General features: G+C 39.3%; 1 protein-coding gene across 1 annotated transcript in view; it reads left to right on the forward strand.

The window, feature by feature from the left end:
• LOC103045495 (TBC1 domain family member 10B) overlaps positions 1-14,963 on the forward strand; it is a 31,337-nt gene extending 16,374 nt beyond the window's left edge. Inside the window, exons 3-10 of the mRNA XM_007235348.4 lie at positions 3,462-3,561; positions 4,541-4,648; positions 5,405-5,511; positions 5,722-5,836; positions 6,950-7,015; positions 7,842-8,031; positions 9,719-9,873; positions 10,717-14,963. Coding sequence (XP_007235410.1) covers positions 3,462-3,561; positions 4,541-4,648; positions 5,405-5,511; positions 5,722-5,836; positions 6,950-7,015; positions 7,842-8,031; positions 9,719-9,873; positions 10,717-11,670 — 1,795 coding nt within the window. The 3' untranslated portion in view covers positions 11,671-14,963. The remainder of the gene's footprint in view (positions 1-3,461; positions 3,562-4,540; positions 4,649-5,404; positions 5,512-5,721; positions 5,837-6,949; positions 7,016-7,841; positions 8,032-9,718; positions 9,874-10,716) is intronic.
• Positions 14,964-16,381: the final 1,418 nt, after the last annotated feature.

The raw sequence follows: 16,381 nt of genomic DNA on the forward strand, positions 1-16,381 counted from the left end.
TCCACAATTCAATTAGATTTTTAATTCAATTTAATGTTTCCACAGTATTTCGAAGTTAAATTAGCATGAAGCAAAATGAACATGTAACTATTGAGAGTAGAACTCGGATATGGCATTAACATGCCTGAATAGTTTGTTCAAACAGTGCAGTATCATGAGAAACTTGTTGTCACTATATTTAATGCATTGGTACACCCATAATTATGATCCATTGATGTATTTATTCTGTGCATGGGTGTTTGTTTGTGTTACAGACTTGCTCCACCCATTTTCACAAGATTTCACTCTGTTTCTGCAAAAAGAACTGTCCTGCTCCCACCCACAACCTAAATGTGTCAACCTTCTTTTGCCTCATAACCCAATAGAGGCTAACCGACATCCAGTGTTTGACACAGATTAGAATGTGGTAAATTCGGGTCTAAGTAGGCAGCATATTCACACTCCCAAGAGGGAGAACTGTCTTCTGACTTATTTTAATCAAATAAGAAGGCAGCGGTTAATGTATATTTGACGAATAAGGGCGTTTTTACATCTGTTAGTTTTTTCTGGTCTGAATCAGTTACTAAGTTTGTTTTTTCCCCACAGTTTGGTTTGGTTTCACACAGGCACAGACCTAAAGGCACCAAAATAAACCTAAACGCAGCAAAATGTGCTTCAACAAGCCGCAAAAGAAGGTAGTCTTCTCTTGAATGGAGATTTCTAGCACAGGAACAAAATATAAAATATAGCAGGAATGTCCTGTGTACCAGACCAGCATGTATAGCGCAGTGTAAAGCTGCTTTAAAATGTTGGTGCTGCACTTTTAAACTGCAGCGTTTTCAGTGGGATTCACTGCGCTGATGTTTTCGTGAGTTGCACAACCACAGACAGTGAATGCTGCACATGTGGCATTCAGTGTGAAAACAGCTTAGCATGGAGCATCTGCAGAGACAGAGTTTGTTCATATCTGTACTAATTATTTGGCTAATATATCAGGTTAAACTACTCCTTAACAGCCATTTTAGCTCCAACTCAGTTCAAAATGTGAAATTATATATTATATAGTTGTTTAACACACAGAGTGATCTATTTTAGATGTTTATTTATTTTATTGTTGATGATTAAGGCTTACAGCCAATGAAAACATGGCTCTCTAAACCATCACTGATTGTGGAAACTTCACTCTAGACCTAAAGCAACTTGGACTGTGTGTCTCTCCACTCTTCCTCCAGACTCTGCTTTCTTGATTTCCAAATGAAATGTAATATTTACTGATGGTCAGTGATGGTTTGTTTGGAGAGACATGTCATCTGCTGGTGTTGCTACACTGTGTTTTATTATCAAGTCCAAAGTCAGTGCAGTGTTTTCCCACAAAATCTTACAGCACTTCATGCTTCCCTCTGCTGACAACTTTTAAGGAGATGTGGATTAGTACCAATTGGTCTTTTATAATATTCATATTTTCTGAGACACTTTTCATTGGCTATAAGCCATAATCCTCAACATTAAAAGAAATAAACACTTAAAATAGATCACTCTGGGGCGCCGAGTGGTCCAGTGGTCTAATGCGCTGACACTATGAGCGGCAGGTTACAACCTCCGCTCATGCAGCTTTGCTATCAAGCTGCCGGTGCTCAGAGGGAGCACAATTGGGTGGGTAGATGGTGCTCTCTCCCCACATCACTCCTAGGGTGATGTCTGCAGCAAAGGGCGTCTGTGAGCTGATGTATCGGAACCAAGCAGCTGCGCTTTCCTCCGAGCGCGCTGGCTGCTAGGCAATGCTGCATCAGCAGCAGCTCGAAAAGAAGCGGTGGCTGGCTTCCCATGTATCGGAGGAAGCATGTGTTAGTCTTCACCCTCCTGGTGTGTTGGGGCATAAGTAGTGATAGGTGGAGTCCTAATGAGTGGGTTGACTAATTGGCCGTGTAAATTAAAGGGAGAAAATGGGGGGAAAAAATAATAATAATAAGAAGAAGAATAAAAGCTAAAAAAAATTATCTCTCTGTGTGTAATACATCTATATAATATATATAATAGTTGAACATTTTGATCTGAATTACTGAAATAAAGTAATGCTTCAATGATTTTCATATCTTTTGAGATGCACCTGTAGAAGGAGTACATTTGATAGTTGGGTTGAATCGATCCTCTTACCCGAGGGCAGTTACTGTTTTCACACCTGCTTAAACAAACGACACCAAGAGTACAAACGAACCGGAGTCCATTTTAACCAGACTAAATAGTGCTTGTGTGAAAACGCCCTAAAGCAATTCTATAATACTATTTATTGTATGGAGATGTTTATACTGTCTAGATTAACAGTATCGCTTTTGATGTGAATGTATGTGTTGCCTGCTTTAGCGAGTGTTATGGGTACGCACTGGCCAGCTTAACATAAACCCTGGCTGATTTAGTTTAAGCAGTTATATTACCCGCCTAATTATTACTGCTATGATACATCATAAAACAGTACAGATAAAGAGATATACAGTGCAGAAATGTGCACTAGTCCAGAACATCAGACTTTCTTCCTGTATTGACTTTGTGGTTCCCAACCCAGACACGTCTGATCAGTAAAAGCTGAAGAGCTAAAATATGTGGAGTACAGCTGATAGTCGAGTCGGATCGAGGTCAGATCATGTGCTCAGCACAAACAAACCACTCTGGAGTTGATTTAGGACCAGATCGAGACTCTTGTGGGTCTGTATTCAGTTGTTTTGTCTGCACTCAAATGTGTGTGGTTATTTTATTCACACCTGTCCAAACAAATCACATCAAACATGCAAATAAACCAAAGTTTAAATTGCATGTGTGAAAACACCCTAAATTTCTCTTCAAAATGCACCCCCTCAATAGAGACAGCCACAGGTAACCAGTCCCTGATCACACAGGTCTGAATACTGATGGCAGTGATGGGTAATTACAGCTGCACAGGTTAAGGCTCAGCCTGGCTGTGGCACCCCAGAGTGATCTGACTGAGGGTGTGGTGGGGGGTCATCAATAATTCATACACACACAGTACAGAATGAGGAAATAGTCCAGTCTGAGCTCAGCTCAGAGATTCTTTCTGTTTGTCTCTCTCTTTTCCTTAGTGTCTATTGCTCTCTCTTCCCATCTCTCTTTCTCTTTATTTCTCCCCCTTGTTTAAATATCTCACTCACTCTCTGTGCTTTCTGATTCCCTTCAGTATGTGTCATTGGCTGTACTTCTCTCTCTCTCTCCTTTTTATGTTTCTCTCCTCTCTGTCTTTCGTCTCTCCTCTGACTCAGCTGTTTTCTGACTCAGACTATCTCTCTCTCTCTCTTTCATAAACCTTCACTCCATGCTCTTTAAAGTACCCTTATTGTTGCATCTGTGTTAAAAATTAACCATTTGCCACAGCAGTTTCTCATCTCATCATGTAGTAAGTGTCTGTTAATGAACAGCCCTCGAGCAACATAAACAACATATTTGTAACAAAAAAAAAATCTGTCTTCCCCCAGCGAGAAGGACGTCAGCGTGGAAGTGGCGAGGCACCGGGAGATGAAGTGGTTGGACATGTTTCAAAGCTGGGACAAATGGATCTCCCGACGCTTCCCTAAGGTCTGTTCTTCCTAATGAAGCAACATGACGAATGCTTTTGAAGAACACCACATGAGAGCAAAACAGTTGCTGAAACATCTGTTAAGTTAACAGCAGTTTGTGAAAAAATCTTTACATTTAAAAAGTACTGTATAACGTTTATGAGCCACACACTTATTCTGACAGTGTAATACAGTACTGGAACTTAGGGTTTGATTTATAATGGTATATAATGTTCATGTTCGACTACAAATTTCATTGTCGACTAATCGTTAATTTGTAGAGCTGGGGACAGAAGCGCAATGGGAGATGGATCATTGGCTTACTCACACAGTTTACACTTAACTTAGTCTGTGTCTCCAAAAGGGCCTCAAACACAACAGATTACATATTTAGTCACTAAATTTCAGTACTCTCCATGTTTAAACAACATTCAGACATTTAAATGTCTTTTAAATCTCATGTTCAGCTGTTTCTATCATTTTTAGTGATGGAGAACATAGCAGAAATAATCGTTGACTAATCGACTAATCTAAAAAATTATCATCAGGTTAGTCGACTACCAAAATAATTTTTAGTTGCAGCCCTACTCATTACACTAATCATGTCACCTGTTTGTCCCACTCTTAAACAAAAGTTTTTTTTGTTTTTTTGTCTTTTGTCAAAATTGGCCAGTGATGTAAAATATGTTGTTAAATTGGCAATTAGACCTTCGGTTTAGATGAATTTGGGTCTCTTACCATTCAAACCGATAGGAGGCTGATCTTGCATGAGGGTATATGAGCCTGTGGCCATGTTGCCAAAATGTGAGCTGACTTGCCTGTGAAAACTTTGCTGCAATACACTACTAGAAATGATGCTCTATTATGTTTATATGAGCCACACACTCTTTTAAATAGACTGTAAAACACTGCTCTATAATCATATGATCCACACACTTGTTATAATGTTAAACACTGATGGCTTGTTAAGTTTATGTATGAATTTGTATTTTGTGTAGGTGAAATTGCGGTGTCGTAAGGGCATCCCCTCCTCTCTCAGAGCAAGAGCCTGGCAACTTCTGTCCAGTAGCGAGGATCTACTGAAGTCCAACCCTGGCAAGTTTGAGGTATGTCCCTGATTCTTTTGCTGCCAAAGCTAAAGCACCTCTCCCTCACAAATTCATACAATGTAAAAACACTTGAAGGAACTCTTAATTTGATAAAGATAAAAAAAAAAAAAAATTCCGCAATATTACTATACTTTGACTACCAAAAAGCACTAGAAGTGACACTAAAAGTGACCTTATGAAGACACTGAGAAAAAAATCCAATAGTGTGCAGATCTGTCCTCTATCCAATTTAAAGAATATACAAAGTTTACAAAATACTTACAGACTTGTTCCTGTATATGTTAATATGTACTGATACAACAGTTAGTTCCGACCTCACAATCTGATTCTCTGGTTGAGAAGTGTTCTAGTTTTCAAGCGAGTTCTTTTGTGGTACATTGTAAATTTAATACTGAAGAATAACATCACGGCTGTGATGATCTACGACCGAATCACAGCCATGATGTTATTTGTGATAACACACTCTCGTGTTTTATTGCTTAAATAACATATCAACTAGTAGAGTCTGGGCGAAAGCAATTAAAGATCTGTAGAGATATTAGAGTATTAACCTGCGTTTAGAGCCACTCTGAAAAATATTAGTAAACAAACTACACTGGTGTGTCACAGTCCCAGAATAATGAACATGCTTTAATGTCTTCAGTATAAAATTTACAATGTAAATCATAAAAAGAAAGAAAGCACATTGACTCTGTATGTGCGCATGTTCTAATTATCGCAGTCATTTCATCCGTTCCTCCTCTAATCCTGCAGGAGCTGGAGAGAGAGCAAGGTGATCCCAAGTGGCTGGATATCATAGAGAAAGACCTGCACAGACAGTTTCCTTTCCATGAGATGTTCGCCGCACGAGGGGGCCACGGGTAAACAGTCATTTTCTGTTGGTGAGATGTAGGAGGACAGCATGGAGTCAGTATAATTATAGGCTCCAGTTAGATGTGTGGAGAAAACTGTAGCACGAGTATCATCAATTGTGATTATGATTGTCAGTCTTCAATCTAATATATCTATTCTATATGTTTCTATATACAATATTTATATATTTGTTTGTCTGTGTGTTTTTATATTCACAGTCAGCAGGATCTGTACCGTATACTAAAGGCCTACACCATCTATCGACCTGATGAAGGCTATTGCCAGGCTCAGGCTCCGGTGGCTGCAGTGCTGCTAATGCACATGCCAGCAGAGGTGAGACATGACAGGAATTCATTAAGACCCGGTTAGGCCAGGATTGTACTGGGTCAGGACAGCATAATGCTTTAAATAAAGAAAATCACATGCATAACCACTAATGGTATAGTACACAAATGTAGTATACAAATAATATAGTGCAAAGTATTGTAAATTGGTTAAGAATCTTTACAGGTTCAAGTAAAGGTACTTTAGGCAAATAAAATGTTATTTACACTTGCACATTTGTTACCAGTATGGTTCTGTATATAATCCAAAGTAGTTCTTCTACACAAGCTTAATTTTAAGAGTGTATTTTTCAAAATCTGACCCACCCAATGCTTATAATTCTATGTCTATAATATATATAAATATATATATACACAGCTCCGGGGAAAATGTTGAGACCTCTTCATTTTCTGAATCAGTTTCTCTGACTTTGCTTTTTATAGATATATATTTGAGTAAAATGAACATTGTTGTTTTATTCTATAAACTACGAACATTTCTCCCAAAATCCAAATAAAATAGTCATTCAGATCGTTTATTTGCAGAAAATGAGAAATGGCTGAAATAACAAAAAAAGATGCAGAGCTTTCAGACCTCAAATAATGCAAAAAAAACAAGTTTGTTTTCATATGGATTTAAGAGAAATTAATATTTGGTGGAATAACCCTGTTTTTTTATCACAGTTTTTGTGCATCTTGGCATGTTCTCCTCCTCCAGTCTTACACACTGCTTTTGGATAATTTTATGTCACTCCTGGTGCAAAAATTCAAGCAGTTCAGTTTGGTTTGATGGCTTGTGATCATCCATCTTCCTTTTGATTATATTCCAGAGGTTTTCAATTTGGTTAAATAAAAAAAAAAAAAACATCATCATTGAGTGGTATTTTATTTTTGTCCAGACCTGTATATATATATATATATATATACATATATATATATATATATATGTATATATATATATATATATATATATATGTGTGTGTATATGTATATGTTTCAGTAGGTTATATTTTATAGAACTATGAAAATGTGATATGCTTGAAAGTTTTTATTTTCTAACCTTTTTGCAAAAATAGTTATGACAGCAAAAATATTTAACATTTGTCTTCTTTGTGTTTATCAGCAAGCCTTTTGGTGTCTAGTGCAGATATGTGAGAGATACCTGCCTGGCTACTACAGTGCTGGTCTGGTTAGTAGTGTTTTAATTATTGTATTTAATATTACCACAGATTCCCCTTTCTCTCTTGATTATATTTAACAAGAACATTTAAAAATGTAAAAATATAAGAGTTTATAGAATATTTATAGAAGTATGTCTCTCAGTATTGCATTTGCTAATGCATTCATAATAGTATTACTGATGATTGCATATCCGGTAGTATCCCACACCCGTTGACCATGATGCCTCTACACGAGTGGTCCAGCGGTCTAAAGCGCTGCCACTATGAGCGGGAGGTTGCAGGTTCGAATCCCAGATCATGCAGCTTTGCCATCAATCTGCCGGTGCTCTGGGTGGGTAGATGGCGCTCTCTCCCCACATCACTCCTAGGGTGATGTCCACAGCACAGGGCATCTGTGAGCTGATGTATCAGAACCGAGTCGCTGCGCTTTCCTCCAAGCGCGCTGTGATGCTACTCAGCAATGCTGCATCAGCAGCAGCTCGAAAAGAAGCGGTGGCTGACTTGACATGTATCAGAGGAAGCATGTTCTAGTCTTCACCCTCCTGGTGTGTCGGGGCATCACTAGTAATAGGGGCAGTTCTAGTGAGTGGGTTGGGTAATTGGCCGTGTAAATTGGGAAGAAAATGGGAAAAATTTGAAAAAAGAAAAAAACTATTTCTATCGGTTGGTTCCTTTTACTTTTTTTTGATGATGACTGTAATAAACTTCTGAATGGTCTCTGCACCACACTTGTGTATTTTTAAATTTACAGCAAAATCAATTATTATTAAATTGCCGGAGGCAAACGGCTGTTAAGCACAGCATCTCAAATTGATTCTTAATCTCCCTCTCCAGGAGGCGATTCAGCTGGATGGAGAAATATTCTTCTCTCTGTTGAGGCGAGTGTGTCCCATGGCTTACCGTCATCTGAAAAAGTTTAAGATCGACCCCATCCTGTACATGACGGAGTGGTTCATGTGTATCTTCTCACGCACGCTGCCCTGGGCCAGTGTTCTCCGAGTCTGGGACATGTTCTTCTGCGAGGGTAAGAACGCTAAGCTGAATGATGCTACATAGATGCAATAATGAACTGATTTGAAAGTGAAACTGAATGCGGAAATGATTACCTTTACATTATGTAAAGATCTTATACTCTTATAGTATAACATTTATGTATTTCTTTATTTCTTTATTTATTTATTGTTGACCTGATTTGGTGTAATTAAACTGTGGGACAGAGGAAAGATGAGTGCTGATTGGTTGTGCAGCACCTCTAGTATTTTGTAAAGGTTTTAAACTAGAGATGCATAATTATAGATAATGTAAGTGTAATATTAAAACCAGACTTTTATTATGAACAAAAAAGTCCCTTTTCTCACTCATTTTGTTCACATTTGGGTCTAAATCTGTGTTAGTGAGCATTTCTTCTTTGCTCAGGTAAACCATTCACCAGTCACAGGTGTGGCATATCACGATGCTGATTAGACACAGTGATTATTACACAGGTGTACGTTGGACTGGCCACAATAAAAGGGCACTCTAAAATGTGCAGTTTTGTCATAAACCAGGGGTCGGCAACCTATGGCACGCGTGCCACTGGCACATGCCAAGGCATAATCAATGGCACGCGACACGCTGGACCAGCATCAGCAAAAAAAAAAAAAATCAGACTGACAGCACGATCCTTCAATCGAATTTGCTCCTCAACGCTCTGCACTGAGCTCCCGCCCACTTTCCCACAGACCCATGTTTAAATTTAGCCTAATCAAAATCAGTTAGCCCACCTAATAGCGTTACAAGAGATGACAGAGCTTCCGGCTTAAAAAAACAAAGCTAGGGCATTTCAGCCCTCCTGGACGGAAGACTATGGTTTTGTGTATGTCAAAGATCATGCTCGCAGCTCTGATCGACTGGATGGATGTACAGGACGTGGAGATGCAGCTAATAGAGCTGAAGAGCTCACCACTGTGGGTGACGAAGTTTGCAGTGCTCCGAAAGCAGTTAGAATCCACTCCTGTGCAACAGCACGGAGCCTGCATCCTCGCACACTGGACATCTGCACCAGAAAAGTTCCACCAGCCCAGCACGAGCCCAGCCTCATCCAGCATCTTCACCTCCAAGATCGTCTTAGACCAGCCACCCGGACAGCGGCTGTAACAAACGCTTTACATAATCAAAGAATTTCTCATCGGGGGCTCCACCTGACTGCAGTTTGTCATCGTAACCGACTAAAGTGGGCAAATACGATGGCATTTGGCATAATGGAGGGGTGTTCTCTTTATGGATTAATCTCGTTTTTCACTGGACAGGGCAGATGATGGGTTACAGGGTGTATGACAGTGTAGGTAAACGGTTTGTGAATGGAGTGGCCCGTGGTGGTGGGGTTATGGTATCAGCATCTTGATATTCCACACCTGTGCTTGGTGGATGATTTATATCAGCATAGGAGAACTGCTCACTAACACAGATTTAGACTAAGTTGGCTTTTTGTGTACATGTAGAAAAAGTCTTAGATCTATGAGTTCAGCACATGAAAAATGGGAACAAATCTAAAGGAGTTGTGTTCATATTTTGGTTCAGTTTAATAGTAAGTTACACATTTTAATAGGATTTGTAATGCTTTATATACAGGAATGGGTTCCCATAGTGGCTAAACTGATATTTACGTGTAAATTAATTGGAATATTTTTCCCTAAAAAATTTTAGTAATGTGTGTCTGTCTGTCTGTGTAGGGGTGAAGATTGTGTTTCGTGTGGGGCTGGTGCTGCTGAAGCAGATGTTGGGTTCAGTGGATAAACTGCGGGAGCTGCAGGGCATGTATGAAACGATGGAGCGCCTCCGGAACATACCACCAGAATCCATCAGAGAAGATTTACTGGTTCAAGAGGTCAGTGTATAACTTTTAATCTAGTTTTGTAGCAAATATACAGCTCTGAAAAACCATAAGAGGCAACTTAAAAATTTTTTTTATTTTACCAAATTAAAAACCTCTGGAATATAATCAAGTGGATGATGGATGATCACAAGCCATCAAACCAAACTGAACTGCTTGAATTCTTGCACCAGAAGTGTCATAAAGTTATCCAAAAGCAGTGTGTAAGACTGGTGGAGGAGAACATGCCAAGATGCATGAAAACTGTGATTAAAAACCAGGGTTATTCCACCAAATATTGATTTCTGAACTCTTAAAACTATATAAATATGAACTTATTTTCTTTGCATTATTTGAGGTCTGAAAGCTCTGCATCTTTTTTGTTATTTCAGCCATTTCTCATTTTCTGCAAATAAATGCTCTGAATGAAAATATTTTTATTTGAAAATTGGAAGAAATGTTGTTCGTAATTTATAGAAAAATACAACTCACATATATACCTGTAAATAGCAAAATCAGAGAAACTGAATTTTTTCCAGAGCTGTATTTATTTGCAACAATTATAATGAACTTTTTTTGTACCATTTTGTAAAATTAATCAGCAGCAAACAAACAAATCAGCTGCGCGAATGAAGAGAACTAACTGTATATATGAGTTGTATTTGTGTCTAATATATTGTTATATAATATATTCATACAGTCATAATTTATGCATTTAATGGAGGGAAAGATGAATGAATTGAAGACGTGTTTAATCATTTGACAGCCCATTTATTAATAAACATTTTAACTGTCCTAAAAATACTTGTTGAATAAATGTCAAACAAATGATCTGACGTGAGGACGCTCTGTTTCTAGGTGATCACTCTCCCGGTGACGGAGGCCCTGATCGAGCGAGAGTGCAGCGTTCAGGTGCGGAAGTGGCGCGAGTCTCGAGGTGAGCTAACCCACCAGCCCGGCCGCCGGCTCCACGGTACGAGGGCCATCCACGAGCTGAAGCGACGTGCGGCCTCCATTAGTTCTGGTGGCAGCCTGTCGTTTCTGGGCAGTTACGTGCCGCCCCCCGGACCCCTGCGTGCTTCCTCAAGCCTGCTGTCTCTGCCAGGCTTCCGCAAGTCCAAAACACCCTTCTCTCAGGCCAAGAAGGGCTCTTTTTCAGGAGCTTCTGGCCAGGAGGCCTTTTCTCTGCAGGGTTGTGCAGGTGGAATGTCCACTGTCTCCTCACCTCCTCTAACTGGAGCCTCTAGGCCACCTTTATCTACAACAGCAGCGCCACCTGGCAGTGCAGTAACAGCGAGGCCACTCGTCCATCACGGGCCAAGTCCTTTAGCATCGAAACCAGGTTCAGCAGCAGCCACCGCAGCATCTCCAGCTCCAGGAACTTCACCAGGAGCTCCTGCACCACAGCCTGGGCCAGCAGCTTCCACACATTCAAACACTCCTACCCCAAACACCCCAAACACACTCCAGCCAGCCCCCAAAGTGGTCTCAGAGCAAGTCACGCCCACCATCCCCTCACCCATGGCTGTCAATGCCCCACTACCACCTTGCACGGTGGAGGATGAGGGCAAGAATAAGAAGAAGAAGAGCAAAGAAGACAAAAAGAAAGAGAAGGAGGAGGAGAAGCAGAAACTAAAGGATAAAAAGGAACGGGAGAAGCAAGAGAAGGAGAGAGTCAAGAAGGAGAAGGAAAGATCGGAGAAGGAAAAGAAAAAAGAGAAAGGAGGGAAGAAGAAGGAGAAGGATAAAGAGAAAGGAGGAGGGCCAGAGCCCGAGGAGAAAAACGGGGCCGCGGCTTCAAAGGATTCGTAGTTGTTGGGCATCTTCGAGGTTCCTGGCAACAGAGGGACATGATAACAAAAGAGTTAGTCAAGCAAGGGCAGTGAAAATGAGGAGAAAAGAGATGGACAGCTGGATGAATGGATGGATGATCCTGTGTGAAGTCCATTTCATCTCGTGAAAATAACTGGATCACATATTATGGGCTGTGCTAATATGTAATTGGCCTCAGGCAGCACCTCCCCCATTGACTCCAGTGCATTCTGCCATTCTGCAGCGATCTGTCCGCAGTGCTGTTCTATAGGGGATATTTAACTACACGTACAGTCAGTCCTACATACATCTGTACTTGTTTTTTTTATTTGTTATTTTTTTCCCTTTTTTCCTCATTGTGGTCTTACTGGGGGAGGGGGTAATGGGGGAGTAACTGTGTGTGGGTCTGGGTTCTTCCACAGTGTAAATAGGTCAGTTTGCGTGTTGACTGAATATGAGCCTGGTCTGTGCCCATTTCCTGTGTACTGTAGTATTACAGTAGGTCGCCCAGAACACCAAAAAAAGGGGCGTTTAAAAAAATAAAAAAATAAAACAAGATAAAATAAGATAAACATTTCAACCCATAAAATCAGAACTCCAATAAAGCAGGCGGTGACTATAGTGATTGTAGTAGAATTAATAATAACATTAGTAGCAGATGTGGAGGGGGATATATATATATATTTATTGTAAAGTGTTGTTAGTGTGTGCGCTCATATGCTCATACTTGTGTGTGTTTGTTTATATGTTTGTGCCTTGGTAGTTTAGTGTAACATGTCGTCGTCGTCTGTAGTGTTGCTAACTGCTAACTGCTCTAATCTCTTCTGCTGCCCCAAATACTCGCACTCCGTTTTACAGAAGGAAACAGTGAGCATTACGTGGGTTTGGCCACAAGAGGGAGCTGGGAAGACTGAATTCGCAATACGAGAAACGTTACATATGGTACTGTGGTCAGAATAATCTGGTCAGTATAATGTATAATGTATAATGAATTTGCTGTCCTGTCTGATGGAAAGATGAGGGAAATATGCATCAGAACCACATTTACAGCATCTTTGATAAGAACTTCAGATGTTCCTTAATTAATTAATTCACTAAACGCAATGGAATATCTTTACGTTTACTTTACAGTCATCGTGAAGGAAAAAAATGCTGGCATCTCAAAGAAATAGAGATGCAAACTCACACTTCTTATGTATGTAATAGGTGTTTTAGATTTGCCCCTGAGCTAAACCGTTTAAACTTCACCTTCTCTCTAACTTTATAGGTTGTATAGGTTTTGGGCTTAACTGGAATTGAATAATAAAAGGAGAGTTATTCCTTTTTTAAAAAGTGTTAACAGCTGAACTGTAACTGTTAACACATTTAAAGGGGAGAGTTTAGTTTACTTGACTTTTCTCAGACATGTCTGTGGACTTTATTTATTTGTTAGATTATGAAGGATTTAGTCTGATGTTGCACTGAACCCTTATTAATATTATTATTCTTCTTCTTCTTCGTCCTAAAAGCACCAGTAATTGTGACCACTTCGATGTGTAGTGGTTGAGTCCGGTGCAGACGTGACGCCACTCAGCACAGCTCTTGCTCTGTTGTAGCTTTAAACTTTTGGAGCTTTCACCTTATTTCAGTCAGTAGTCCTGTAGTGTATTAATGTACAGCGTGCTAATTTAAGCAAATGAACAGTATATTGTGTATTATGCCTGTTCTTTATCTTATTTTAGATTGGATTGTTATTTTTCTATGCAAGAATTCAGCGGCCTGGTCGACTGGAATAGCGAAGGAAGCTTTTCGGAGTGAGGTTTGCGCGAGAGTATTTTAAATGAGTCCTTTTAAAATCTTATTTTTTTTGAAGTGCTAAAAGTTATTTTTGCACATTGCTCATTTTCTTTCTCCCCATGTCCTGGAGAACAAAGCCAAGCAGTACTTATTTATTTTAGACTTTTTAAAAATCACACTTTCTTTAACAGTATTTCTTAACAGGGCTGGTTTACTCCTTCTTTAAGGCTTTCTCACAGGTTTGGATAGTTTTGTTGCTTAGTGCCCATCTCTGTATCTTTGTATCTCTGTTAAAGGGGTAAATATTTTTGTGATGATTATTTAAGGTGGAGCAGCAGTAAGCGTGGTCCTAGACTGTACTGTAAAATATATGGGAGGCATTTCTGCGTTGTAAAGAAACTCTGAGAATCTTATTCTGGACACTCACTGGAACATTTATTTAATTGAATTTGGATGACCAGCAGTGTTATGTGATTTTGAATTAAATATGCACTGTAGTCAAGTGTAAATGAACTCCACCTTAATGCACTCACTGCTCAGTATTACATAACTAACTTAAAAAAAAAAAGAAAAACGCACCAAGGCAGCACTGTGGGACTCAGAAGATGCTGTCCAGGTACTGTAAATGTCTACAGCTACAGCGCACCAACAGACACTGATTCACTGAAAAGCTGGTGTCGTTATGGACAAAGTGTCGTTATGGACATGAGTAACATTGTAGAACTCGTAGAATCATGTTGTCGTTGCTCATCATTTTTCTCCCCTGTCTTTTGATATTCTGGTTTGCTGGTCTGCTGGTAGTCATACCTCCTCCGTGCTGCAGGTGGCGCCCTTTCCCAGAAAATCTGATGCTTCCTCCAGGGGTGCCGCTCTTCAGGCTGAAAGTCAACTGAGAATGTCTATGCAAACCCCAAAGGCTCTCAGAGGCTCCCCAGGATCAGAACCTCCACATTCCTACCACCAGTGACTGGCTTTGGAGCCACTGAAGGTGCAAAGCACAAAAACGACATGCTCCATCCACTCTGCTGATTCTTGGATCGCACTGAACACACACACACACACACACACACACACACACACACACACAGTGGAGTGCAGTGGAGACACCCCACCCCCTATTAAAAAAAACAGAGACAGTCACTCACCAGGACTTCATGCAAAAACATCTGAAACTGCTCCACCAGTCAGTTCGTCTTAAACATTTCTGCTTCAGTCCCTCGTTCAGTGTAGTCTGTCCATCTCTCCGTTTCTAAGGTTCTCAGTTGGTTTAATCATTTCAATTTACTTTTTTATTCTAATTTCATTCTTAGGAGCTCTCATTCCAGCCTGCAGTGTGTTGTCTTCTCGTTTTTGTAAGTTTACATGCAACCACAAATCCATTAAAATGAAAACAAAAAAAAATAATCATACATAGTCATTCCTTACATGCAGAAGAGGCAAAATGTACACAGTGTATTTAATTAATGATTAAAACAATGACAGTTGTGATGAATAATAAACCGTAATATATTAAATCACACCCTTGCAGATGTGTGTGTGCTTTGTGTGTGTAAGAGTTTAAGAAAGTAGCTGTTTCATACAGTTTCTTCAACATATTCTGTTATTAACTGTAAGATTTGATTGTGAAAGTTTGTGAACCTTTTAGAATGTTCTATATTTCTGCATAAATATGGCCTTGAACATCTGAAGATATAACTGCAACTTAACGTTTCTGGTAACGATTGATCAGATACTTCCACCATCATGTTTCACAGTTGGGATAAGCTTCTTATGCTGGAATGCCATGTTTTTCTTTCCGAACACAATGCTTTTTTATTTTAACCAAAAAGTTCTGTTTTGGTCTCATCCGTCCACAAAACATTCTTCCAATAGCCTTCTGGCTTGACTATGTGATGTTTATAAAACTCCAGACGAGCAGCAATGTTCTTTACGGACAGCAGAGGCTGTCTTGTCTTGAGACAGAACTCCTCATGCATTAATAACAGTTTCTATAGAGGAAGTTTCTATAGGAAGTGAGAAAGGGAGGTAGTTTCCATCATGAAGTGGGTTTTGGGTTATAATGTACTGTTGAGTGTGTGTTCAGCCCTGTTTCACTACTGCTTTCAACACACCCCAGTCTGCTTCCTCTCAGGAGTATGTTAACACCTACGTTACACCAGACCGGCATAGTCCGTCCAGCTGATGCAATTATTTCTGTGATTACACAGGTAATAAAGTTTATTAATGAGGCTAATATTCTTAATCTACTTGTAACATTACCACAGCCTGGATTAAAACTGATGTCATTTTTAAATGTTTAATCCAAACAACCTCACAAAAATAATGTAATCACAACAAACCCTCCAAAAGAATGATATTAATTAAAGTAACTGCAGGAAATAATGTGATAAATTAATGACACCTTATTTTACAAAATGTCATTAATCACAACTATCTGCATAAAATGTGATTAGTTGCAACTACAAGGGCAAAACAAGTGTGCAAACCTTTTGTAATTTCATATTTTTCTTTATAAATTTGTCATAAAATGTGATCTGATCTACATCCAAGTCAAGGGTATTGAGAAACGTTATGTGAAACGTTATGTGTATTGTAAAAAAATACAAAAATTATGAACAACCATAAAAACCCTCATACAAACAATGAAATACAAATAAAAAAAAAATGAGTTATTGTGTTTATGACCTGAAAAAAACACTAAACACTAAATAGAATTGTACCAAAAGTCTTGCTAGTTTGAAGGTGTGTACTAGAGCTATTTTGACTGATTAAAAGCCCTTAAACATTTAAGTGTGCACCACACAAGAATGAAATGTGTGTGTGTGAGTCATTTCGCTTCAAAAAGAGCTTTCAGAGGATCTACAATCAAAAATTTGGTTTAAATAAAATTTAAAGTGGTTATAAAGTGATGTGAAATACATTTACCAGTGTACAG

The sequence above is a fragment of the Astyanax mexicanus genome, chromosome 19 (genome assembly GCF_023375975.1).
Source record: "Astyanax mexicanus isolate ESR-SI-001 chromosome 19, AstMex3_surface, whole genome shotgun sequence".
NCBI classification, from domain to species: Eukaryota; Metazoa; Chordata; class Actinopteri; order Characiformes; family Acestrorhamphidae; genus Astyanax; species Astyanax mexicanus.